The 26,639-nt window shown below is 42.5% G+C and overlaps 6 protein-coding genes across 7 annotated transcripts; 1 reads left to right on the top strand and 5 right to left on the bottom strand.

Annotated features, from left to right (window-relative positions):
* Window positions 1-19: 19 nt before the first annotated feature.
* LOC106648056 (ferrochelatase, mitochondrial) lies at window positions 20-2,115 on the bottom strand. The gene is made up of 8 exons (XM_023458265.1): window positions 1,969-2,115; window positions 1,653-1,851; window positions 1,340-1,561; window positions 1,139-1,240; window positions 896-1,061; window positions 704-811; window positions 423-587; window positions 20-337 (listed from the first exon to the last, which is right to left on the bottom strand). Exons 1-8 carry the CDS (start codon window positions 2,003-2,005, stop codon window positions 137-139), a joined length of 1,200 nt encoding a protein of 399 aa, XP_023314033.1. The 5' UTR covers window positions 2,006-2,115; the 3' UTR covers window positions 20-136.
* Window positions 2,116-2,775: 660 nt separating this feature from the next.
* LOC106648057 (EEF1A lysine methyltransferase 2) lies at window positions 2,776-4,730 on the top strand. Its single transcript, XM_014364713.2, has 4 exons — window positions 2,776-3,194; window positions 3,262-3,360; window positions 3,678-4,081; window positions 4,147-4,730. Exons 1-4 carry the CDS (start codon window positions 3,061-3,063, stop codon window positions 4,242-4,244), a joined length of 735 nt encoding a protein of 244 aa, XP_014220199.1. The 5' UTR covers window positions 2,776-3,060; the 3' UTR covers window positions 4,245-4,730.
* On the bottom strand, window positions 4,278-9,287 carry LOC106648058. Of its 2 annotated transcripts, XM_014364714.2 has the most exons (5): window positions 8,896-9,287; window positions 7,183-7,296; window positions 6,643-6,798; window positions 5,290-5,427; window positions 4,278-4,886 (listed from the first exon to the last, which is right to left on the bottom strand). In XM_014364714.2, the coding sequence occupies exons 1-5, from the start codon at window positions 9,062-9,064 to the stop codon at window positions 4,816-4,818; spliced, it is 648 nt and encodes a 215-aa protein (XP_014220200.1). In that variant the 5' UTR covers window positions 9,065-9,287; the 3' UTR covers window positions 4,278-4,815. The 2 variants fall into 2 exon arrangements, with proteins under 2 accessions (XP_014220200.1, XP_014220201.1); XM_014364715.2 differs by lacking the exon at window positions 7,183-7,296 and having other exon boundaries at window positions 8,896-9,279.
* Window positions 9,288-10,691: 1,404 nt separating this feature from the next.
* On the bottom strand, window positions 10,692-11,612 carry LOC106660496. The gene is made up of 2 exons (XM_014383469.2): window positions 11,512-11,612; window positions 10,692-11,380 (listed from the first exon to the last, which is right to left on the bottom strand). The coding sequence occupies exons 1-2, from the start codon at window positions 11,540-11,542 to the stop codon at window positions 10,782-10,784; spliced, it is 630 nt and encodes a 209-aa protein (XP_014238955.1). The 5' UTR covers window positions 11,543-11,612; the 3' UTR covers window positions 10,692-10,781.
* A 244-nt stretch (window positions 11,613-11,856) lies between these two features.
* LOC106660497 lies at window positions 11,857-12,830 on the bottom strand. Its single transcript, XM_014383470.1, has 2 exons — window positions 12,747-12,830; window positions 11,857-12,254 (listed from the first exon to the last, which is right to left on the bottom strand). The coding sequence occupies exons 1-2, from the start codon at window positions 12,799-12,801 to the stop codon at window positions 11,950-11,952; spliced, it is 360 nt and encodes a 119-aa protein (XP_014238956.1). The 5' UTR covers window positions 12,802-12,830; the 3' UTR covers window positions 11,857-11,949.
* Window positions 12,831-17,882: 5,052 nt separating this feature from the next.
* On the bottom strand, window positions 17,883-22,319 carry LOC106660418. The gene is made up of 2 exons (XM_014383378.2): window positions 22,228-22,319; window positions 17,883-20,300 (listed from the first exon to the last, which is right to left on the bottom strand). Exons 1-2 carry the CDS (start codon window positions 22,256-22,258, stop codon window positions 18,361-18,363), a joined length of 1,971 nt encoding a protein of 656 aa, XP_014238864.1. The 5' UTR covers window positions 22,259-22,319; the 3' UTR covers window positions 17,883-18,360.
* Window positions 22,320-26,639: the final 4,320 nt, after the last annotated feature.

The following is a 26,639-nucleotide window of genomic DNA, read 5'->3' on the forward strand; positions in this document are numbered from 1 at the left end:
TATAAAGCACAAATACTTATTAGATAATCAACCACCTTTATTAACAATCGTTTCTTTATAAACATAATAATGTAATAGTAATACAACTAATTAGATAAATGTACAAATTACAAATCTCTATTTTATTTTTCAAATTCTAATTCAGCTTACAAATTTTGCTAAACCAATTTTTTGTGTCTGCACAATTTTGATTGACACAATGTGGACATCTATTAAGGAATTTCGGAGTAACTCTTTGATCAGACTTCATGTGAGTAACAACGATGTCTGCGAGCGCCTCGATGAATAAAGGATGATCGTTCGGTGCTTTAGCTCGTCGTATATTGTCGATTTTAAGCTATGAAACCCAATAAAAATTTTTTAGTGAATATTTCAAAATGTCATTATAATCTAGATAACAATTTCAACATCAGAATACAAACCTCTTTTCCAAGATCATGACAATATTCAATATCCATCTCATGAAGAGTTTCAATATGTTCATTTACAAAGGCAATGGGAACCAATATAAAATTATTTTTACCCTGCTCTTTATATCCTTTCAAAGCTTCATCTGTAAATGGTCCTAACCATGGCAATGGTCCAACCTAAATTTTACAAACATTTATTTATTTATGGAATTAACTATTTATTATGATTTTTTATTTATGATTACTATTTATTTATGATAATAATTTTTAATTTATCATTACTCTCATTTTACCTTTGACTGCCACACTAAATTGTATGGGTTGCAATACTTTAATTCTTCCATAACAAGTTGAACTGTAGCACCAACTTCTGATGGGTATGGATCACCTCTATTGACAGCCTAATTTATAGATTTAATAGTTTTATCAATCAAATTTTGTTACATTTCACCTGAATTTGATGTATTAAATAAAAATAAAGATACCTTTAATGGTAAAGAATGGGCAGAAAATAGAATGATGACATCTTTTCGCACATTTTCAGGAAACTGTCTCAATTCTTCTTTTATGCGCTCAGCAAAAGTCTTAACCAAAAGTGGATGCGTAGACCACCTATCAATTACACTCCATTTGGATTTTTCTGGGAACTTCCTTTAATTATTTAAATTTAATTAAAATTTTGAGTAAATCAGTACTACTAATACTAGACTGATAAAAAATTTGTTTACCTGTTTTTATAAAACCTGTGGATAACATTAAAACTAGAACCACTCGTTGCACAACTATATTGAGGATATTGTGAAAATAGAATAGTTCGCTCAGCACCCTCTCTGCAAAGAAAATTCAATGTTAACAATAATATGTACATATTTTTATTGAATTTTTATTTTGATTATGATGAATATTATCATTACTAAAATGAATCTCACTCTTCTATTTGTTCTAAAGTTACTTCTGTCAGAGGATCTGCATATCTAAATGCAACATAGTGTTTATGCGGTGCAGTTTCTGGAGACATTTGATCCAATTTTTTGCATAATAATTCACCTTGCATATTGGTCCATTTTAAGATAGGTGAGCCACCACCTATTTCTTGGTATTTCTTTTGAACTTCAGATGTTCTGCGCTGAGCAATCCATGGTCCTAGGCGACTGATAACAAATTAGATAAGTTTACATAACAATAAGCAATAGTAATATTGAAAACTACTGTTTAATTCATATGACACAGCAAAAATTTTACCTTTGAACAGGTAATTGGATCATGTCTCGATCAGTCATAATTCTATGCAAATACTCTCCAACTTTATCGGTGCTTGTAGGGCCACCCATATTCATCATGACAATTGCAGTTTTAGGTTTCATATTTTCTTGCAATTTTGGTTGAGCAGTCGCTGACATGGACCTCAACACTAAACTCTGCCCCTTCACGCATTGTTTTCCTTAAAAAATGAAATCATTAGATAACATTGCGACGTGACACTGGCATTGTGAGCAGTGAAAAGTATATCGGTTCCGCGAAATATTTATATGTATGATATTAGAAAATTTGAACATACCCAAATTGAAAACTCCGGAAATATTGAGAGAAGACATGTTTGTCAATCACGTAAGAAATGTGGAAATGTATGCAAACCGGTCTGTGGCGGTGTCACCTCAACACGCAACCTAACAGTGATATGAGAAAAATGTCTCTTCTACAAAATTCGCTAGCCGTCTGCCGAGTGCTCAGTACCGTCCGCTATGGTTTGATGGCGCTTTGCGCAGTGTTTACGCACATTGCAGACAGACTTGTGCAAAATCGGAGGAGGGATTGGCAACGAGAGAGGGACTGTAACTGGAGGGCTCAATTGCAAAAATAACTAGCTTGTAGCGAAATAAAGGGCACGTTTTTTGCATTAAAAATATATAATAGAGAAACAATTGACTTAAAAGATTTCTTTACCATACCAATCGCTAAAATCATTTATTTGTTACTTATTTAAGTACTTTCTTCTTCAGAGTAATTTTTTATAAAATATTAGTACTGTTTTAAAAAATTATTCTCTTATTGGTATGGTATCGAAAAATAAAATAACAAACTTAAATTAAAATCTACTAACTATTTAATAGATTCACAATTTTGCTAGTACGATAATATTAAAAATTTTTGTAAATTAAATAAAATACTCTTAAAGTTATAAATGTTATAATTATTGTTGTGATTTAATTTAAATCTATGCGATTAAATGCATATAAAACCGTGTGCTCATAGCTCTCAGAAGGCTACAAGCATAGTTCTTATTTTTTGAAAGTCGCACTATCACTTTACTCCGACAGCCGACTCTACACAACTGTGTTGTTGCAGACGAGACACTAGAATTATGTGCTGGAGGTTAGATCAGTACACAATTGCAATCGCATGGTCGTGTGATTCGCACCGACAGAATTCGAGTGGTTTAGTTTTAAATGTGTTTTAAGTAACGAATAAGTATTAATTATTTATAAGTTAGTATAGCAGCATGTTAATTAGCAGGTCGTAAGAATGAGTTCTTTTGAATGCTAACAATAACAAAATTTAAGAAAAATTGCTAGATTCTGTAACTGATCGTTATATTGATAACTTGACAGACTCCTTATCGGTACTTTTTAAACAATTAATAAGTTCCGAAATGTCGCCTATTAAAGAAGTGAAACATCCTGAATCAGGAAAAACTGAGAAAGTGGAAAATGTTGAAGAAGTAAAAAATGCCGAATCGGAAGAAACTGAAGAATTAAAAAGTTCCGAATTGGGCACCAAAGACTAGTAAGTCGTAAAAATAATAGAGAAGTTACTAATGAGCAATAAATATATGAATGTTTAAACTCTTCAGTTGGGAAGAAACTTATTCGCAAGAACTGGAAAATTTCGAAGATCATGGTGACGTCGGTGAAATTTGGTTTGGAGAACGCAGTTCTAAAACAATGGTCAAGTAAGTATTCGTGATGTTCATTTTGTTATTTCGAATTTCATAGACCCCTATGTTTTGATTTTTAAAAAGAGAAAAAGTATCACACGTGAGTCGTGACACATGGTAAAGTAGTTGATTGGTGCTGCCATGCTTGACAGTTTTTGAAACTATCGTGCGTTTAAAAAAAAATACAGTCAATTTTGAATATTTTTAATTCAAGCGTCAGTAACTTTATTTTAAAAAAGCAATTTCAATCCATAATAGTTGTGAAAATTTTTTCGGAAAATTTCTGCTTTACCAGTCGAGCTGGAAATATAAAATAAATCATTAAATTGCAGGTACATAGCCGGCAACGTACCGAAAACGGCTCGGATCATCGATTTAGGCTGTGGTAACGGCGTAAGCCTTAAGCACCTGCGGGACGCCGGTTACGAAACACTCTATGGTGCCGATTACTCGCCCAAGGCCATTGAGCTGGCCCGCAAAGTACTCGACGAAGACAAGTACAAAGGAATCGAGCTGTTAGTCTCTGACATCACCAAACCCACGAGTTTCACTCCTAAATTTGATTTGGCCTTTGACAAAGGTACCTATGATGCCATCAGTCTTTCGCCGGATAACGCATCGATGAAAAGGCGACAATATTTGGAAAATGTTCGGGATATGCTCACTGTTGACGGTTATCTGGCCATTACGTCTTGCAACTGGACTAAAAGCGAGCTTACGGATCACTTCAAAGATCGTAAGTATCGACAATTTCAATCGTATTTTCGTTCTCGACTTGATTGCTCAATTTTTATTTTACAGTTTTTGAATTGGAAAAAGAAATACAACAACCCACGATAAAGTTCGGTGGACAGACTGGTAGCCACATCGTTCAGTTGGTATTCAAGAAGCGTCGTTAGGCTTATGATCGGGTAGATTAAGACGTGCCATTTTTTTAAACTCGAACTTTATTGTTTTTTACATCATTATTATAATATAAATTTTCAAAGATAATTGATGAGTGCAAACCACACGATTATCTAAAATAATCGAATTCTGGTTTTAAACCAAATCCGTGATGTTTTATTTTAAAAGAGATATATTATACACTGAAGCAGCTCACCGTCTAAGTACAAACGTTATAAATCTATGAAAATATTTTGTAATGTAATCGTGTGAATCGAACGAGTTTTTTTGTGTACAACTAGACATGAATTTTCGTAAAATGGATTTTAGACAATTTTATGCAGAAGGCAACATTGGTTCATGTTTTAAATATATAATGAAATTTTTGATACTTTTATAAGTACGTCGATTAATTATTTTGTTATATTCTTAACAAAATCTTATAACATAATTTGAGTTCGTACAATAAACATAACATTTATGTTCTTTGTATTAATCTATCTATCGTTGCAATTGTCTAATTTTTTAATTTCTTATTGTATTCAACGATACGGTTGCGCTCTGTGACATTGGCTGATTTTGAGCCTAGGCATTTCCAGTTATCAGTAGACCAACCAGTAACCATAATACTGAAATGCTAAACGATACCGGAGTGCCTGAAAACAAACAAAAAAGAAAGTTTTTCTATGTTGAGTCAAGAATAATAAAAAACTTATTACAATGTAGGTCTTGAAGATTTTCGATATAGACTTTTGTATGCGCGTGCGTATAATTATTGTTACAATTTTCTACGTGTATGTGTTCAAGTGCATTTTTGCATGTCTCATAAAGTTCCATATCAGATTTGAACTTTATTATTATAAATCTCGAACTGTGATTTTGAATTTATGCGAAAGATTTTAAAACAACACCCGTTAAAAACACAGACAATAAACTGGCAGAGTTGCGCAAACTAACGAGTACAAAACATGAAAATATCGATTTTCTTTTCCTTTAATAATTAAAAAAAAAAAAAGTTTAACTTCAAAATGAAATAAAAAGAAAGAGTGAACGTATTACCACTGCATTGGCGATCCTCGTCAATTTCGTAGCCCGACAAGCACCAGCAGCGCCTGCCAGGCAAGCTCGTATCGTTGCCCAACATACATTGAGCCCCCGGGGTGCACTCGTCGTTGTTGTTGCACAGCACCTTCGCACCTTTAACACGAGGCAGAGAAGGAAAAAAAGGCAATCGATTATTCGAACTGAGCTGTAAGAAAAGCAATTGGGCCGATCGACGAGGCTCGCGTACAATACGACTCAATCGATCGGACGCGCGGCAGAGAGCAATAAGCAGCGCCCATAACGAGGCGCGATCGATTAGCAGCCTGGCACCGCTTGGCCGGCGATACCAAGCCGAGCTTCCGGTAATTGAGACGGCAGACAGCTCTCGCCGAGCGTTTGATTTGTATCGCTGTTCGCGGGGGCGCGTAGAGGAGCTTTTTTCGAGCGCCGATCGATCGTTCGCCCATGGCGATTTTCTATTTTCGCGCAGCGAAAACGTAACGCGTGCATATAGGTACATGCGATATTACAATTACGCGGGGGGGGGAGCTCGATCTATTGATAATTCACGAGACATAGACGGAGTCGATCATGCGACGGAGCGTCATTACGATAAATACAAACATCCGCATGAGCGTAGAAAAAAAATGTTTTTTCTGCCGTATGTAGGTATTATGTATTATAGATACCGGTAGACACGGCCGAATGTCACGCGATCGAGCATCGCTACATGGAAACACGAGCTCGAGACTCACCTTATCGTACGTCACGAAAGCGAGGCACGAGAAGCGCCGAGTATATAAATATACCGTGTATGGCGTTGGCACCGCGAAATTCGCGGCGGCCACTGAACCCCCCGCGGGGTTGCGCAGGCCCCGCTCGGCACGAGTGTCGTTTCGAAACTATTAGCCGCGCGCGGCAATCGTCGTCGTTTGAGCAGGTGCGAAGAAAAAACGACCACTCCAGAGACCGCTAGAAAATTGACAAAAAATTACCGAGCTACGTGATTTTTCAGAGTTTTCTTTTTTTTTTTTTCGATACGACGCGATGCGTGCACGCGATTTCTCGTGCCTCGTGTGCGCGGACCAAGTTCGCGGCGAGCAAATATCGAAGGCCTTGTCACGCTTCCTTGGGCTTTTCGTACCCTCCGCGGCGTAGGAAGTCGTAAAAATTGGATTTCGGAAGTCGGCCGAACGTCGAGGTGAGACTTTTATAGGCCGTTCCATGAAATTAGCCAGAGGCGTGAAACACGCGCCATTGTAAGTTTACGTGTGTTTAGCGTTTAGGCTCGCTCGTTGCGTAAAATCGTGCAATTGCAGCCTCGGTCTCTCTCTCTTTCTCTCTGGCGAATGGAGTAATTGCGCTTACTTTTGTACTGGTTGTCGCAGAGGCCGTTGCGAGGCTCGCGGTAGTCACCGCAGAGGCAGCGTCGTTTGTTATCCTTGGCGAATATGCTGTCGAGGCAGGAGGCCCCCTTGATGCCGGCGCACTCGGAATCCGAGGCGCACTCCCGAGCTTGGACTCCTGCAACAGAAATTCACGAGCGAGGAGCTTTTAAATCGGCTCTGCGATTCGTTGGCTTACAATTTTCTCATATATTGATACAAGTAGTTCAGTTGGAAGAGTTTTATTGAGCAGAAAAAGTTGAGAGGCAGAGGAGAGAGGAAAGCTGCGCGTGAAAAATCTTCGTTCGTAAGAGAGACAGTAGTAAGCTGTATTTCAGTTAGAGTAATTACAATAGTTGGAAAATCGTTAGATGCATGTATAAGATTTAGCAAACGATAGAGAAGCAGAGCTCATAGACGTCCCCCCTGCGAGTTGTCGAAAGTAAAGGCTAGAAATGTTCGTGTGTCGAGAATAAAGTGAAATTAGAGTAAGATGTAAACTCTATATACATTTGTCATATACTTTTTTTCTTTTTTTTAATGAACAAAAATTGCGTGCCGCCTCGCACCCATCTCGGAAATCTCGCTACGTCCTTTTTCGAGTGTTGCTCGTACGGAGCTGACAACTGCCTCTCACCTAGGACAAAAAAATCGAAAACAAGCCACAGTCAGCCGTGATCTCCAGCAGCTTTCAAAATTGACATAATGTGAGATTATCATACCTGCCGATTTCCCAGATTGAAAGTGTATCGTTTCGGATCGGCGCGCGTTCGGCCATTTTTTTTTTTTTTGTCGCGCCCGATTGTTTCGATCGATGAATTTACCCAACGCGGTGCACCCCCCGTACCTTTACTCACATTACCTTTTCGTACTCGTTCGTGACTATTAGACGACTGCATGTGTGAGCGCATTGTGATGAGGGGATATCGCAATATGCACACCGTGAGTCCTTGACACTCGCCGCGCGAGAGATCGACGATATCAATTTTCAACCTAGCAGCGAGATGAATGTGCGCGAGTGTGGCTTTCGTACCCCCCTTTTTTTTAATGGACTTTTAGCACGAGTTTTGCAAAGTCAACCGCGATGATAATTAAAAAAACAGAGCCAGCCTGTGTACGTTTTTACATGGTTATACTTTACTCGCCTACGACTATGATTATTTCAAAATATAGAAATGCCAAAGTTAATCCAAGTTTCTAATTTAATCTCGCAGTTTGAAAGTTTCTCGAGACTCGAGCGTTTATGATATTATTTCAACGACTCGCACAAGTGCTGCATGAAACTATGTGCACGCGGCCGAGAGCCGCAACACGCGTGTACGATGTTGTTAGCTTTCTCGCGAGTATATACGCGAGTAAAATGTTATATCAATTTCGTCGGCGAGTCCGCGTCGTCGCTGCGCATCTAGATCAAGTTCACGTGTACGAGCCAAGCATAAAGAAGCATATTTCAATAAGTATCGAGCCGATCGTTCGGCCGCATCCCCCCGATATTAATGGCGCATCCTGTGCTTTTGCATGCGGACGAACGCCGACGCGAGCGGATCACTCGGGCCGAACGATCGCTGCCGAGGAACGAGCGTTGAACATGCGAGAGAGGCCGATACGCCAAGCCCACCAGCACAAAGGAAAATTACGTCCTGTTGCGGACGTACACTCGCACACATCACGCATACACGCGAGCACACGTAGGGGGTAGCTCTGGAAAATCGACCCGACGACTTTCTTCCGTTGCAAGGCGCGCTATATTTTTACGATCGATTTTTCGTGGCTTTTCTTTTGCTCGGTACGCCGTATCGCGGGCCACATTCGTGTGCAGTCGCTGTTCTTTGTCTACGTTCCTTATGGGGGTTGCACTCGATTTTTTCTTTATCAACCTTCCGAGGCATGAAACCTCGTCAAAGATTTGTGTCGGGATAAAACTTTATAAGACTAATGTATTGCCCGAGAAATCTCGAATCTCGATTGTAGAGTCGCGGACGCCAGTGTTAAAAAATAATATGTTCAACGATTCCTACTAAATATTTATGCTTAGAGGTCTGCAACGACATTTCGCCCTCGGTGTTAATAAACCACATTGATATTCTATCGATCTCTTGCATAAGTTGTGAGAAAATGTCGATTTTAACATTGGCCTGAAAATCTTGGTTAAATGATTGACAGTGAAAATCGTCGCAGCGAGACAAAGACTCAAACGGTCGAAGGAACGGCCGTGAACGAGCTAGCGCAAACTTACTTTCGCCATCCTTCCTGTCGTTATTTTGACTCTGCTGATTGTTCTGGGGATTGCTCTTGCCAAAGGTCGTGAGCGCCAGCGGCCAGCAGGGCTGCACGAGAGCCACGAGCATGAGGCCAGCAACGATGAGTCGACTCCTCGACAGCTTGACGCTTTTGGCGGCCGACATATCGCCGAACAACCGTCGTCGAACTTTAAGGCGATCGAAGCACACCCGAAACAACCACTTGTAAACGCGCCGTGAAAAACACACTCGTGAGGGAGGGAGATATCGAGCACCGAAGGACTCGAGTCAGTGCAGCATGTTCGCTTGCTCTCGGAGGGTGGATTACTGCGCTTGCAGCGAGCTACGTTAGGGCTTTTAAGACCTCGACGATACACGCTTCTCAACCACCGCCACCACCTCCACCCCCACACGAGCGTGTTATTTTTCCTCCGCGAGGCAGGAGGGAGGAGGCTTGTGCATGCATGACTATTGTTGGACACGGGGGCGAGCTCGCAGAGCCGAAGGAAAGCTCGACTCGCGACTTGCGCTCCACCAAGGGGTTATTCACGCGCTCGTACATGCAGCTCGAGCGCGATGCACGGCATCGATTTGGCCTCTGCATATTTAACTCGGGCCTGCGACTCGGACTCGGATCGTTGGGGATTAATCATCGATTACGAGTGGCCGATGATTTTTCCTCGACAGTCGACGGAATTCGTGATCGAAATGAATCGAGCCGTGACTGAATAATAAAACCGGCCTTATAAAAATTAGGTTGCAAGTGCGATTAACGAAGGAAACCGATTAATGGACTTGCAACCCAAAAATGTGTGCGCGGGTCCAATTAAAGAACGACGTTGATTACGCCGAGCTGGCTGGGACAGAAGTTTAGTATTCGAGTGGTGGGAGCGACCGTTCAAAATAATTGAAATACGTAAAAAAAAACTACGAATGCTATATAGGTGAAAAAAAGCAGTACGAAGGAAAGCTCTGCTATTAAGATGGCAATCTCGATCTAGATACGTATATCATGCGCGCGAATGACAAATTAGAATCACGTGATGGCACATTCAATTTGAATCGTCACGATTTTTTCAGCGAGCAATTTAATGCACACGCGCTCCTGCACGAGCGAGCGAGCGAGCGACGAGAGTGAAAATTCGCACCTTTTTGCATATCACATAAATAGATCGGGCGCGCGGATAGTCGGCCGTTTAATCGCAAATGTATTTCTTTTCTCTGTCCTTGTGAGCCACTGGTACACGGCATAATGGTCGGTAGTTAGAGGGTCGTATTTATAGTTATTCCACTCGATTCGATTAGCTGCTCCTCGTTGCGGAGCTCTGGCCCCTGCACGATATGCAACCCTCTCCTTCCGTGTTAACTCGCGGCGATCGCGCGCAATGCATTTTACTTTTTTGACAAGAATTAAACGCTGTCGGCCGCACGAATCAATCACGCGCCAAACGGAAGTCTTGCAAATTTTTTATTCAGCTCGCAGCGAGGCAACGCGAAATCAAGATTTACATTAATTCCGCAGTCCGCGCGCCAGGTCGATACTTGAGCTCCGATGCAGCGCATGCACAATCGAAGAGAATCCAAGGAATTAAGATGCCATTATTCTGTCGGCGCTTTTTCAATTATTTATCTCGGTGCAATTTGCCGCCCTGTTCGACCTTGTCGCTTCGATCGGCAACCGCCGCGGCTCGCCCTGCTCATCCATAATGTTATATACGCGATTTTCGATTCGACGAGCCAAGGGTGCGACTCGGTAATATCGTTATACGCTCGCTAATTTCACAAATCAGGCTTCATCGACATGCGCATCCGAAAATACCTTTATTTATACGTGTGTCGAAAATGTTAAAGCAGATTCACAATTACAATATTAAGGAAGATTTTAAGCTCGAGGCTTCTTCTCTTCGGACGACTCTTCGCTGCTCTTGGGTGGCGCTTGTCTCTTGTCCCTCAACTCGCTGCTGATCTCGCTCGGCAGCAGGGCCTCGAAAACCGGGAACCAAGCCTGAAAGACGGCTTTCATGTTGTTGTCGAAGTTCGATCGCTCCGTGTCGTTGTGCATCTTCCGTATTTGGTAAAACAAGGCGTTGACCATGTCCTCGAAGGTGTCCTTGGCGAGGGCCGGTTTCTGCGTCGCGACGGGGGCTGGCTCGTTCTTCGAGCTCGGCAGAGAGCCCCGTGGCAGCTGCTTGTCGCTCGCCTCGAAGCCATTCGAGTCGCCGGCTTTGAGGGATCGAGCGAACCTCGCCCGGCCGTGCTCGTGCCTGATCAGTTGCGTTACGCTGTCGAGCTTCTCGTGGGCCCCGAGGGTCTCGTCGATCGCGTGGACGCGCCAGAGGGCGTAGGCCAGACCGAGAATCACCAGAGCATTGAAGACGCAGCGAAAGCCCGTCGAGAGTCTCGATCTGCAGCTGCTGCTCGGGTAGTATCCGCTCTCGTAATTCAGCAACTCGATAGAGGTCGAATCGTAGTTATTTTTGCCTAAAACAGTCGATCCTTTAACGAGAAAGTCGACACGCGGTTACACGTTCGGTCGATTTTTACGATCACGCGAGTCGCGAAGATGAAATCGTCGTTGAGGAAAGGAGCAACGAAAATGGAAGAAAACTTACATTCGCAGTTCTTCTCGTACGAATGGTTCATCTCTGGCACATGTATGCGCGACTTTGTCGCGACGATTTCAGCAGCCGTACTGACCTTTTATCGAGTCCGCGTTTACGCTGCTCCCCCTTCGTACTCGCTCCGATATGCGCAACGTTCGAGATTATAGAGTGCATAAAATTTTTTCTATTTTTTTGAAAATGCAGCATCGGCAGGCGAGTTATCGATTCCGCTTCTCTCTCTAAGCGAACCGCTCTTGTTGTTGATTCGTTTTCATCGCTTTGCACTCGTCGACCGAGCGCTTATCATTTTCCCTCCAAGCTCCGTCATAATAAATTCAAATATATCACTTGGCGTACGGACGAACATCATTTATTCGGATAGGAATCGCACAAGTAGATGGAAAAAGTATATAAATAAGTAAAAAAACTGCACGAATAAAAGCGGAGCTAGCCGTCGTCGAGATCGCTCGACTCGACGTCGACGGCGTCTTGCTGCTGGGCCCTGTCGATGGCCTGCACCTCCTCGTAGCTGAATATCCGATAATTGACCGTCTGCTGCAGGGAATTGGTGTGTCGCTGTATGGAGTGAACCCGCCAGAGGCAGTAGATCAGCAGGAGCGAGAGGAACGAGCCGAGGCCGACGATGAACAGCTTGATTTTGTGCTTGAAAGCTCGATCGCGCATCTCTCGGCGTCGGTACTCCTCGGCGCTGAGTGGATAACGCGACGCTCTGCCGGCTGCTCCATGTCTAGCTGCAAATAAGTCGAATTAATCGCAGGTGGCGTAGATCGACGACGAGCTAATGCGCCAAAGAGAGACGCACGCATTATCGCGCCTGAACTCGGGTCAGGGAGCAATTGACAACGTAGCGATTGTAGAGGAAAAAACTCGCGTCTGGTAATAGGCGGCTAGAAAAAGTGCGTTGACCGATCGATCCTCTACGCGATATTGTGTCTCTCGTAAACAAATGCGCGAGTAGCGCGCCTATACGTATAGACAACGTTGGACAAACAGTTACGTTCTCTAGAGCCATATGAATTTGCCATTTACATTTACTCGCTGTATTCTCTTCTCACTTTTTTTCTCGTGTACATGCGAACGAGAGTGGAAAAAACCATAGTATTGGTCGGCGGAGTATCTGTAACGTAATATGCGCTGCTGCATAAGCGGCTGCGTTTGTCTATATAATACACGTAATCGTTGCAAGCCTTTACATAATGCGCCTTTTAGAGCTGCAAATTTACCTCGTTTATGATGATTTTCTCTCGTGCTTCTCTTCAGCTCTTGCAGTTCGATCATAGCTGCGGCTAACGCCCCGACACTCGGCCCTCCTGTATCGCGTACGACTGTCGAGTCGGCGACGAGAGCCGCCGCGATAATAGCGCACCTTTCTGCGCTCGATACCAAGTTCAAATAAATGGTAAATCATCGCGACGCGCAACATCTCCGCGAGTCCGTACACACCGCCGTCTCCGAGATAAAAACAATTAACAATGAAATGAGTTTCGCGGCGTAGATGTGACGCATCCATGTATACGCAGGTATGTACGCGACTCGAGAGAAGCAAAGCCCGTTTTTGCCTGCTTCCTTTGAAAACGTCAGATTACCTTAGCTCTGTTCTCGACTTTTTCATACTTTTTGAGGCTCGCAGTTTAATTATCCGTTCTCGCGCAGGTTGTAGAACGTTGCGTAAGATAGCCGCATTAGAGTTCAATTAGATTAATTTCCGAAGCGAGGCAATTTTTCTCAAATTGATCCATCGCTGAAAATAATAATAAATCAAAAGCCAATGACGACACACTCGCAACCACTTTTTTCCATCAAAAGCCAGAGCAACCGCAGCTGTGCAGCTGTGCCGCGCCGAGAGAGAACTCAACAAGTGTGTTAACAGCCTCATTATGTATTATAGCAAAGGGAAGAAGAGGAGAGAGAAAAAAAAAGCTAGGCGAGAGGAAATGTAATAGGTTTCTGCATGCGCGTACATTTTATCCTTTCACTGTGACTCTATGCCCAACTCTCTGGGTGTATGTGTGTATGATTTGTAACGCTTGTGGCATATCTCAACGGCAAAGACAGGCCATTCAAATTTTGACCCACAAAAAAGCGGCGTTGCTGCGCGCGGCACGTGTGCGTGTTTTTTGTATGAGCGAACAACGCGAGCGAGCAAACGCGTCGCCGCATAATAGTCCAGCTCGGTCCGCAACAGGAGGAAGTGTTTCTTTATATTTTTGGTCTCGTGAGCGGGACGGCCGATGGAAAAAATACAAAGTATATTACGAGTCGGCTGCGTCGGAACAAAAAAACACTCGAGAGACCGTCGTGAGCCGCTGATTGTGATATGGAAAAATCGTCCTTTCTCATTGGCAGTACGGCGTGTACATACATGCGGGCGCTTGCAGCTCGCTCGCTCGCTAATCAACCTATACGTGCCTCGGAGGCTCGATAATTTCATCGAGTTTTAATTTTAATGATCGCGGACCAAGCTCGAGTTGACAAGCGTCGGTAAATTATTATTAAGTAATAATTTGTTGTATGTTTTGCCGGTGTGCGTGCATCTATACTGCGGAGACGTCGAACAATTGTCTTGTATACACATGCAGGTATATAGAGGAATGGCTCGTTATATGCACACGCCGAACTCGAGTCGGAGCATGTGTTGCAACTGTAGCCGCGCTCAACGGTAGTTTGTATATGTATACAGCCGAGCACGTATATATAACGCGGAATATAAGACTCGAGCGCGTGACGTAACGCGATGAAGATCGGCCGCGGCAAGAAGAAAAAAGAGATCACGAGTCTGCGCGCCGAGAGCGAGAATTCGAAACATGATTTATTTTTTCGATAAGCTCTATTATATATATGTGTATGCCAGCCAAAAAACGAGATGCCTCGCTCGGTGTACGATCCCCCGCGCCACTGTGCGGCTTATATCACTCGAAACGGCTGCTCGAAAATTATTTTTCTTTTTTTTATACGAAATTAAACATCACTCTATATGAATTGCATATCAAAAATCCTTTGTGCGTGGCAGCTTCGGTCGAGCCGTGGCGCGTCATCGGCCGAGCAATTCCAACTGTCGTCCCGCTATTATCTTTTCACTCTGTGCCTTACTCTCTGTCTCTCTTTCTCATCAAGCTACACTTCCGCGTATCTCTTGGCTCCTTTTTCTCGAGGGAAAAACATCGAGTCCGCGAGATGGCTGCGAATAGCAAGTACACGACAATAGTTCAGCGAGAGAAAAATAATATTTTGCCTCCTTTCTCGCTCTCTCGAGCTGGTCGCATCGAAGGAATCGGCGAACACACAACAAGCATATGCACATATGTTTACTTTGCCTCACGCTCCTCGCGCTCATGCCCGCAATGCTTTTATGAAATTTCCAAAGCTCGCATGCATAATCGATGTATATCATATGCGCGGGAGAATTTTTCATGACGCACACTAGAAAATTATTACAGTAGAAAAAAAAAATAGTACTACTATTAAAATACAAGAGCGTTGAGCAACATGCAAATGGTTGAAGAAAGAGTCGGCCTAACATTTATATACATGCATGCCTCGATCGATTAGCATATTAATTATATTAAAAAAATGTTATACATACTCGAGGTGGCCGCCGCTATGTATCGCGATAAATCGTAAAAACGGTTGTTCGCATGCGCGCACCCGTCGTAGGTACCTACTTCTGGCTCGTGTGTTTACCGAGAGAAAAAAAAGCAGCGACAACGACAACAACAACGACAACAACGACATCGACAACGTCGTAAGATATCTGCCTGCCTGTAGCCAGCTACCTGCAGTTTCCACCAAAATTTCGTCATTTTGCTTTGAGCACGCAGTGTATGTTTATACACACGTTGACGACTGACGAGGTACGGTAGCGCGAAATTACACTCGTCATCTCGTTTTGTTGGCCACAGCATACACACACACACACACACACACACACACACACACACACACACATACACACCTTTCGCAATGCGGCGCGTTACAAAAAGTCCGCGCGCTCATTTTTTAAACTCTGCGACTCCGTGTGTGCGTGAGTGTGTTATATTTGGTAGAAAAAATATTGCATGCCGTACGAGCGTATCGCGTGCGCGTGATTTTTCATTCTGCGCGAGCCGACCGCGTGTATTTTGCGCGCGACAAATCTTGCTGTATTATAACTGGGGCTCCCCGAGAGATTTGCAGTTGGACTTTAATTGACAGCGAAAATGTCTGTTTATTTACTTTTAATCGATTTGAAAGAAGAACGGAAACTTGACCTCTGCTCATCCGACTGTTAGGATAATAATGACTCAACTCGAGTGCCATATCCTTGGAAATTACATCAGGCTACGTTGAAGTTTCATCAGAAACTTTAATTGCGTAATCCAGTTGAGGTTTTATACCTTAAGTCGAGCGAGCTGGATTTTATTAAGACGAGAAAAAGATGAATTATGATGATATTATGCAGCTTACTCGTAAACGAAGATTCGCAAATGCCGCGCAGAGGGCCAGGTTTAACGAGTTGTTCTTAGGCGTGGCGCATACAATGATTTTATGCCTCGTGTGTACATTGTCTGTAACGTAATTTGCACGCACCTTATTACCGCGGCCAATGTCCGGAGTGAAAGTAACTTTTTTTTTTCGAATATCCTCAGCTCGTGCATAATGCAGCAGCAGCGGCACTGCCAGCTTTCAAGTGCAAATAATCCAGCAGCCAAAGTACAGTGTTCATCCAAAATTTTAATATGTAAGCGTGCGGAGTTACAATCGCAATAATAAGCAAGGATACGCCGACTTCGTAATTCGAGTCATAGACCGAGGAATTTCTAACGGCCGAACTGCAGGATTAAATTAACGAAGCTCTTTTGAGTACCTCGGCAGCAGCCGTCTTGTTTATTTTCACTGTTATGAGGTTTTTTCGATGATCGGAAGCGAAAGTCGGAGCGCTGCTTAGAGGGAAAAAAACTTTTACACTAGCCGGACAGTCGTAAGTACCGTCGTAGGCGGAAGCTAATTCTTATACCGACAACGTTTTTGCCTTTCTTCGACACTCGCCCGACGCAATAGACCAAAAACAGACGCGATCGAGTCTCTTTAGTGGCCGAAACAGCTCGCCCTGCACACGATTGCGTTTTCCCAATGAAAATCTTCTCCAACAAATCTGTTCGCATAAAATTACGTTCTTTACGATGCGAGATTCAATCAACGTACGCTTCATTTAATGCTCTCGCTCATTTAATAATACAGGCGCTAATAGCAAATTTCCTTGAAAATTTACAGAGTAATGGACTAAGGTTTTGTTAAATAAGAACAAACATTTTGTAATTCAAATCAAACATGCTTTTTATTGTAAACAGTAATCGTCGCTGTTCATCATTAAATGAATTTTCACAAAAAAATATCAATACCATCGTTGCAAATATCTGAATCATTGTTTTGAACGAGGTTTGTTTGATAACATCGCGCGTAAAGAAATTAATTCTATAATTCTACGACCGAGTTCGTCAATGTTTTTTAAACAGATGGAGCTTGAACTCATCGCGTAACTAAACAATTTCCAAAGTGGCTTCGTGTGTCTGTACGTGTATAGAGCATGCGATGGGTACAGTGAAAATGTCAATTTACACGCCTTATGCACACAGTACAATAAAGATATCCGTGTTCAGGCGTGTGTGTTGGGAGTATTTTAGCAAGTTTACGCACACGTCATTTCCCTTCTCTTTCTGTCTGTTGTGTTCGAAATAAAAGTTGACGCCTGCAAAATAATTCGTCCTGAACACGGTATTTTTTTGGGTTTTTACACCTCGGAAAAAAAAGTATTGACTCGAATTGATAAATTTATTCGTTTCTACTGTTGTTCTTTTGCACGCGTAAATGTGGCTACGTACACGCAAAAACTTTCTCCTTTTGCCGAGCTGCCATAATAAAAGGCAAGAGTCTCTTTGGAAATTGCTATCGTTGCCACTGCAGCGTCCTCATACGTGCATGTGTGTGTGTGCTTGTGTATGGCTGCATTTATTCAATGAAACTCGCGATGGTCGTTTTTAACCCGATGACTTTTCGCGCTCCAGGGTCTTGAAAAAGGTATGACTTTCATGGGATTAATCATACATATGACTATTAGCTGTAAGAATGAGGAGAGATGCGACATTTCAACGGATTGGCATATCAGCCGACGTATGCACAATATATATGTTTTCAAGCAAATGATTTGACGGTTTTAGTGAAAAATACAGAAAAATGGAGACAATGAGTGGGAGACAGAGACAATTATAAATCTCTGTAATGTTATTTTTCTCTTTCGTTTAGCAAGATAGTAAAAAGTTGGTAATTTAGGTTGCACAATAGAGCGTTAATTTTTTTTGCTAACACGCCCACATTGTTACGTATTTCGACTTTTCTTTTTATAAAATTGGCGTATACAAGTTTGCAGGTTAAAGAAAAATAAAATTATTATGTTGAATGTACAATCGAACTCCATTTGAGCCTGTAATTTATATATTTAAGAACGATGGTCTATGAAACAAAATAAAATAAATCATAAAACTACTAAATAATATATCACAATTTTTCAAATAATGTATTATTACCTTCACGCTCTTTCGTATTGGACTTACAAAAGCTTAAGGATTACACGATACTACGAAATTGCAATGCAGATTTTTTCCCATTTATTTTTTGCTTCATTCCTTTTTTGAATTTTTACATTATCTACACTGAGAGAGTATATTTGTTTACGTTGAATCGGTAACCTGCGATTTTTTGTTGTTGTGGTTGTTGAAAAGATCAGCCAAAGATCAACTTTGAAGTAATGTTTTTTGAATCTTGGATTATCGATCTCTGATCTATCCTGTTATCGATGTTTTTTCAATATTGCATAGTACGATCCCAAGTGGATTCATCTGCAATAGGATTCAGCTTGGTGCTGCGCATGGAATTCTTTTGTGCCTCTTCGGGAGCTGGTGTTTGCTCTTGAGGAGCCTGCGCTTGTTCTGACTCGTGTTCTTCGGGTTGCATCTGCGGCTGCTCTGCCTGAGCCATATCTTCAGGTGCCACAGGACGCAAAACCGATGGTACAAGGTGGCCCCGTCCAAAATGTTCATTGGGTAACATTGATTTCATGAGAGCATCGGGAATCGGCAGAGGGAACGGTAGAGGCTTCATGGCATTTTGGACTTTGACAACTGGATTCTGCTGCTCTTGTTGTTCGATATGGAACTGAGACTCGGCGTTGCGACTGGGAGGCATCAGCGCCTTTCCGATGATATCTTCGAATGGAATACGAATGGGGTTGAATCTCTGCTCGGGAGGGTACATACCCATATCGTCCTGGGGATTTTGGGCTGGTCGAATCGGCGACGGCCGGAGCATCGGCTGTTGTTCCTGGTTCATTTGAATGGGTTGAAGGTTTTCGGATTTTTCATTGAGATTAACGAATTCCACATTCTTGGCATCCAAGGGTATGATGGTCTTCATGAGGATATCGTGAAGTGGAATTTGATGGAACGGCCTAAAGCCCATTGGAATCGGCATCGGGGCTCGGGGAGCCTCGACATCTTGGCTGGGCTCTGGCGATTCGTTCAATCGGATAACTTCGAAGTTGTTCATGTTCATGGGTTCCCGGCGTTGAGAGAAATCTTCTTGAGCTGGAAGAGGCAGCAGCTTGAGCTTTATGCTCTGGATGGTGATCTTTGGCATATCTTCCTCGGCGCTATTTTGTTGTTGCTCGAGCTTGTCGTTGAACAAGCGACCGTTCAGCTTGGCTGCTTGGTTGGCTTGTTCAGGCTTGCCAAATAAGCGACTGAACTTTTGCGAGCCAAACAGACTCTTCAAAGTGTGCTCCATAATTTCTGGAGTCGATGGCTTGAAGTTCAAAAGTTTGGGTATAATTTCATCTTGAATTTGAGCCAAGGATTTCGGTTCCGACTTCTCGTTCAGGTGGAAAACCCGGAAATTTCCCGAGGGTGGCCCAAAGGCCTTCAACAAATCCATTTCGGTACGAGTCAACTGATCTGATTTTTCAGATCGTCCCCCGAATTTGCGCATGAGCGGAAAAATGCTGATTCTGGGAGCTTCTGGCTCTTGGGCAGAGTTTTCCGAATCTTGCATCTTGTTGAGCTCAACGACCTCGAAATCCTTTTCGGGCATCAAGAGTTTCATGAGGACATTGTTGATAAGGCCATCCTCGATAGGCTGGTTACCGAAGATATCGAAGGACTCTACCAAAGGCTTGATCCAGTCGTCCGAGTCCGAAGGGTTGGGATGGTCGCGAGCGTCGTTCAGATCGTCGACCTCTTTGCTGTCCTTCGCTTCGGTCTGAATGGCTTTGCTCTCGGTATTTTCCTCTTTCTTGGACTCGTCGCTTTCTGGCACCAAGTTGGCCGTCAGCTTATGCTTTTGATTCTGCGACTCGGACAGTTTCAAGTCATTGGCGTCGAACTGACCGTTGGGGCCTTTCGCCGACGCGATGAGTGGCTCGGCTCTGGCGGCCCTGATGGACGCCATTTCGTCGTCCTTTTCTTCCATGGAGAGCCGGTACTTGATGAGTTTGACGTCATCGCTGCTGTCGTTGATGGCCGACTCGAGTTCTTGCACGCGCCAGTTAATGTAACTGGTCGAGTAAATGAGGTTTTGAACCTTAAAGAGAGTCACGAGGGTGAGGCCGAGCAAAAGCACAACACCCACGAGAACCAAAACCTTGGAACCGCGACATTTTTTCTCGCTGCGGTTTGTCCAGTTGAGGTCGACCGGTACCTCGACCTCCGACGGCTCCGTCTTTTCGTCGTTCAAGGTAATAATTACCTTACCTGCAAATGAGAAACAAAAGAGTGGCGTGATAATCTGCGACCTGCGCTGACTCAAAGAGAGCGGCTAAGTGAGCTCGAGTGTGTATCGTATGTGTGTGTGTGTGTGTGTGTGTGTGTACGTGTGGATACGAAATATGCATAAGGCTCGATCTGTCGCAAGATCACTAGCAGTGAACGTCGACGGTTGCATGGAAGTTTACGCTTGATGGAGAGCCGATGCATGACACACGACGTTATATTTGTTAAAGCCGAGTCTATCATTATCGGAGATACTTTCTATTGTAAACTTTTTGCTCGATGCAACCGAATGGATTAAATACACGACAATCGCTGCTGCCACTGCTCCTGATGGGTCACACCATCGCGTCCCATGATCTCTACAGACGCGCATACTTTTCACGACAAACTCCTGAACTTTCAACTAATTTACTTTATGAAAATTTACTCATTCAAGTACAAAATACACATGTGGTTTTTTTATTCTCAAAGAAAAAAAATTTCCCTAAATAGTACGGCTACTTTCAAACTCAGCCTACCGATGTGTACTCAAATGGATATTATTCACTTTTTAGCATGATTTTACATGCTTTCTCTCGAGCCATCATATGATCGAAGCTTTCAAGCGAATAACCGGTCACAATACTTTTTATCTTCTAATTTTGACTGTTTACAGATAACACTTTAATTATAACTTTCACTTTCCGCGCAAACAATAATTAATTTCTTTTGTAAAAAATTGAGACAGGAAAATGAGCGTAGAAGACGTCTCGAACTAGTGCTCGACTGTTTATTTAGGATTGCAAATAATATCAACTGCATACGCCTGATTTACATAAGCGCGGGAATAAAAGATTTAATCCAAGACGGATTAGTCGGAAAAATTTCTTTCATTAGAGAAAAAATCGCCGCTCGTAGGTATATTGCGAACTTATATAAGATTGCGAAGTTACGATGGCTTTTCCAAGGATAATCTCCGCATGTACTTTATGCCGCGAGTGCATATGGTCCGTCCGCGCGAGTTACGTTTATCCGACGCACACACGTACGTACAAAGAAGTTTTGCAATAATGCCCGTTCACACGTATAAATATAAACGCGCAGTGCGCTTAATGGCTGTTTTGAATTCCGCGAGAGATGAGCGTAAAGATTTTTATTTTTCGCAATTACAAAGGTGCGCGTGCATGCACGGCTCGCCATACACGATCGAAATCGGCGTCAATAATGTCAAGGCTCGACAGATTAAAACAAAAATAAAATGAGTTGATACAAAGCGAATGACCGAGTTCTCGAAAGCCAAGACTTTTTTTACCATAAAAAGAGGCTCGATGCTGCGCGGCCGGCAGTGTTGCCAAGTTTTCGCTATTTTATATAGAGAAATTCGAGCGTTCGTTTGCTCCGACCGATTGTTTATTTTATTTACTTATTACTTATGGTCGCTGAATTTTAGTGAAAAACAGTCTATTGAACTTGATTAACGGCTTGGCAAAAATGTCATCGATGCTGTCTCTTTCCGCGTCAACTTATCCACGCAAATATCGTAAAACATCAGCAACTCTGACTTTTCGATCCAGGATTTATTTTGCACATCGGATTGAAAAGGAAAAAAAGTTAACGACACGTTGTAAAAAGCATTACCGCATGAAAGGCTCGAAAATTTCCCCCGAGACGAGGAGTCGGATTTGCGCACTGTGATCGATTTACTAACTGTCAAGATGAGGAAAACAGCGTGAGAGGCAGCAGCGATCGAGATATGGTACGGCCGCCATCATCGAGGCGAATTAGCACAAAAAATCGGCCCCAAGGTACAGATTGACAAATTGCGCACAAAAATCCAACACACACTCGAACTGAGAACGCGACAACGTCGTCGCTTATACAAATTGAGGAAAAAAAATAATGTGGTATTTTTTATGTGTACGTGTCTCACCGTTGCACGTTTTCTTCCAAGGTTCCTTCATGTTTGCCCCGCAAATGCTGTTGAACAACTGACTAGCAGTGCGCGTCGGGGCCGTTGGTAAGCCACCTTTACACGTTACGGGCCTTTCATGTCTCTCTCTCTCTCTCTATCTCCCTCTCTCTCGCACTCGTGCCGGTTTAACACGTCGCTGCTGTATATGTGTGTATATAACGGGAGCCTTTCTCTGCTCCTGCCGTGCACGAGACGCGGCGAGCTTACTGCCGAACGCCCCCACCATATGTCATGCTCGAGAAAGTTGCTGGGTCAGGCGCTTCTGCTGTATAGCTCGAGCCTAGTCGCTCGATCCTACGAGGCTATATACGTCTATGGCTAGCCGATGCTCGACTCTGCATAGGACGTGTTCGTTCCATTATGTCCTCCGATACTCGCGCAAAAGTTATTTTTTTTCGACAGCTTTGACGCTTTTGCTGCTTCAACTCCGAGAATGAAAAATAAAGCAGCCGAGGCTAAATCATTTCGTTTTCTCTGAGCAACGAGGCTGCTTATCGCACCACTATACTGGTCCTTTGTTTTGCGCACTTGCGACGACGTCGCCGTGGCTCACAATGCGTCGATCGTATTTCACTTATTGGTGCGTGTGTTTTTCTTCAAAGTGTCATCTTGACGCTCGATACTCCGTGACGCGCAATGATAAAGAAAATGCGCCTCTAGAAACTTCCTCGCGCCCAGAGGTGGCCATTCGTAATTTCAGGTGCGAATGCTCAATTTATACTTACTGCGCAATTCGACGGCTGACGCGTTTTCGCGCCAAATGCGACATTTTTCGATCGGCGCTTTAAACGATCGCCGAGCAGCAGCTCATTGTTCCCGACTCGCGTTTCGGGCTCGGTTCTTTTTTTTATCGCCGCGTCAAAACATTCGGCTAATTCAATAACGAGCTTGTTTGCTTTTATGAATTCATTAAATCGTGTATGGCTTAACAAACGCGAAATTTGCGCTGCTATTTTAATTATTGAGATTTAATTTCTGCTTCGTGAATCGAGATCGATTTACAATGCTTTTTACCACTACGTCTTCGTCGTCGAAAAATGTTCAAATCAATTTTTTTTTATCTGATAAGGATATCCTTTGGCTTTATATCGTCGAGAAAGTTATTACTCGAGAGTAGATGTTCTTAAGAAAGTGAATGGTTTGATGTCTTGCAGTGATTTTTTCTCTACGATATTTTTTCATAACTGCACTCCATTATAAATGCGTTTCTTTTGCAATTTAATGACAGTAGCAAATTATTTCGCTGATTAATTGACAAATTTATTAAGCGGGCGACGTTAATTGCAATCACAATTTTACAGTAATGAACAGACCGAACTTTTTAAAAAATGGCAATTAATCGATGGCCAACTTTTGAAAGTGGTGTACTGAAGCCATGTATCAAACATAATTCAGAAATGAAATTCATCCACGTTGACATTTCTATTGTTTAGAAAGTAATCTTACGATACGTATAATTTCAGTCATCAAAACATTATGCATCGAAGGAAAACGCTCTAATAGGAAAGTAAAAAGTTGGTTTCAAAAACGACAACGATTTATCGAGTCTCGAATCATTTAGCTTTTTGAACCAACGACACACATACTTGGACAAGAATGGCAAAATGCAGAATTAGTCCGTCACTGATAAAGCTGCAAATATGCGCTTGTGAACATCGTAAAACTTTACGTTACGACGTTTTTTCTTATCTATCGGCATTCGTTATTACTGCAAGAGTCTCGCTCGATTTATTCCAGAAAATTCAAATTTGTTTTAATACATGATAAAAATTAAAGCAGAATCTACGTTTGTAGACAAATCGCTTATGGCGTTTAAAGCCAGTCGCCTTTCACCAGAGGCAATGCGCCTTGAGGTAAGAAGTGCCTCGCGCATCTTCTGTACAACGCGAAAATGGGACAATTGAAAGCTCCTCGTTTCTCTCTCTAAAATTGTATATATGTATACAGTCGAGTCTTTTGAACCCCACGGAATAGAGCAGAAGCACACGAGGATGTCATTGACTTGCGCCAATCTTCTGCTGTACACTCCTATGCTGCATTTAAACTCACTCCTTGCCAATGTATATGTATACATCTTTTTCTCTCTCTCTCTCTCCTCTCTGCAGCACAGCTCCAGGTAATGCTCGCGCGCGCATCTGTGTATGTGTCTGTACTCTCTGAAGCATTTGCTCGAGTATTTATGTGCACCCACGCCGCGAAAAGAAAGTATATCTTCTTTTCTATATGGCACGTAGGCTTATAAAAATACATCGAAGGCGGCGCGCGCACAGGAGTGTCACGTTTGCCATTTTTATTTTAAGCTCAAAAAGTGCAACTTAAGTATTTTAATTGCTAATTCGCTCGTGATTTTTCGGATGCTTTTCGAAGAAAGAAGGAAAGTCTGAATAAAAAACGGACCGACAATTGTATAATAGCTGCACATATTTCTATTGTGCATTTGAGAGGCAGGCAAAAATAATTTCAAGATATCGAGAGTCGATATCTAGACTTTGATGAGACATTGTTCCATTGTTCCGTTCGAAAATAAAAGTATTTGTTTTATGTTAAATAATGTTCAGAGAACCGCAGCAGGCCCAGGTAATATTACAGGGAGGAAGCTTGCAAAATAATGTTCGATAGCGATCGTATTTTAATAATCAACCTATTACGGACAAATAATAATAGGCATTTTTTCGTCGAGCCGTGGCTGTTGTAAGCTCGCACCCGCGTCGCCGCGAATTCGCGAGGAATCGAATATTATTTGCAAACGCTCCGATCGATCATTGCGCAAAATGCCGTATAGACGACGGCCGGTATATACATATATGTATGCGACGCCGCCGATGTCGCATTAAGAGGAATTACGCGGCGCATCGACGTATCGACTATTGCGCAAAGTCTCAGTTGCACGTACGAAAAACAGGAATCGTGTTTGTGTACAACCACGGCTTGCGCTTGGACTTCCGCGTTCGAAACTTTCGAGCCAAATAAACTCCAGCGCCTGGAAGAATCGCGCGTGTCTCTTTACACAAACGTAAGGATTTTTGTCGACAGGAAATTCTCTCACCTCGACCTCGGCGCGATTATCAATCCTGCACACACATTGCTATAACACAGGCACGCATACGCGTCGCGCCGCAGTAAAATCGATGCGAGCGTTCGCGTTTCACCTCTGCGCTCGAGCTCTGCATATTATATTTTCTCTCTCTTTGGCAGTCGCTTTCCGAGAAGGAGAGCGCAGCGCCTCCTGCTGCCGCACACGACGGTGAGAGTAAATGAGCCATTTGACGCTCGAACGGGGAAAAAATTATTGATTTTTGCCTCTTTATCGATCCTCGGAGGCTTCTAATCTCTTGCACCATTGATCACACACTAGGTTCCATTAACGTGTGCGCCGCGAGCAATGTTTCAATGTCAGCCAAATCGGAGAGTCTGCCAGGCGGACGCGAGACAGATTTTATTTCGAGTCAGTCCAAGAGACTGACGTACGATCTTTGTCTTTGAAAAAAGCTCAACTTTTATTTTTGAAACTTTGTAGCCGCGCGTGATTGGATGCGCATCGTGTAAAGTGTACATCACCGCGCGTCGCGGCGTCAGCTTTCTCTCGTGTGACTTGGATTTATATGTGTTTGTCTTTCGACAAAAAAAAAAACACTTTCTTTTTGCCATCGTAATTTGCGACGCGTTTGTTCTTTTCTCATGGCGAATAAAATGTATTTAATAATTTAACCACACATTTTTAATAAGCTATTTCAGTGATAAGGGATTTTTTAATCATAATTCAAAGTAATGACTTTGTGTGCAAGTGTCTCGTCTTTTGAAAGTACTGTTTTTTTGTCAGGATATTTCTCTGCAATCATACATATAAGAATAAATTTGTTGTTTTTTCTTAATAAAATGCATGCTTACAGAGAAAGAATTATTTACAACTATTTTTTAAGTTGTTCTTTGAAGATTTTAAACAATATCTCTTTCGAGAAGTTAATAAAATTAGTTACAATATTCGATAAAAATTAGTTACGCGTTACTGATAGAACAGCGATATGTGGATGTTGCACACTTTGTGTGCAGCTTTAATCTGAAAAAATAAATAATAATAAACTTTATCTGCGTAATAACAGTGCGTGTGTTAACCACCTGTACGTGATGAAAATAGCAAACTTCTTTAATACCTTCCTGGAATTGTTATACTTCAGAATTTGGAAATTCATCAAATCATCACGTATACACCCAACTGAGATTGAATATGAAGTACGGAGAATGTATAACTTTAGCGTAGTAGAGGCTCTGCCTATGTTAGCTCATATACTATTATTGTTGTTGACACCAACTTCAATACAGAGACGACCTCTACTACGCTAAAGTTACACATTCTCGTTGTCTGATATTCA

The sequence above is a fragment of the Trichogramma pretiosum genome, unplaced genomic scaffold, assembly GCF_000599845.2.
Source record: "Trichogramma pretiosum strain Unisexual culture from Peru unplaced genomic scaffold, Tpre_2.0 scaffold51, whole genome shotgun sequence".
Lineage (NCBI taxonomy): Eukaryota > Metazoa > Arthropoda > Insecta > Hymenoptera > Trichogrammatidae > Trichogramma > Trichogramma pretiosum.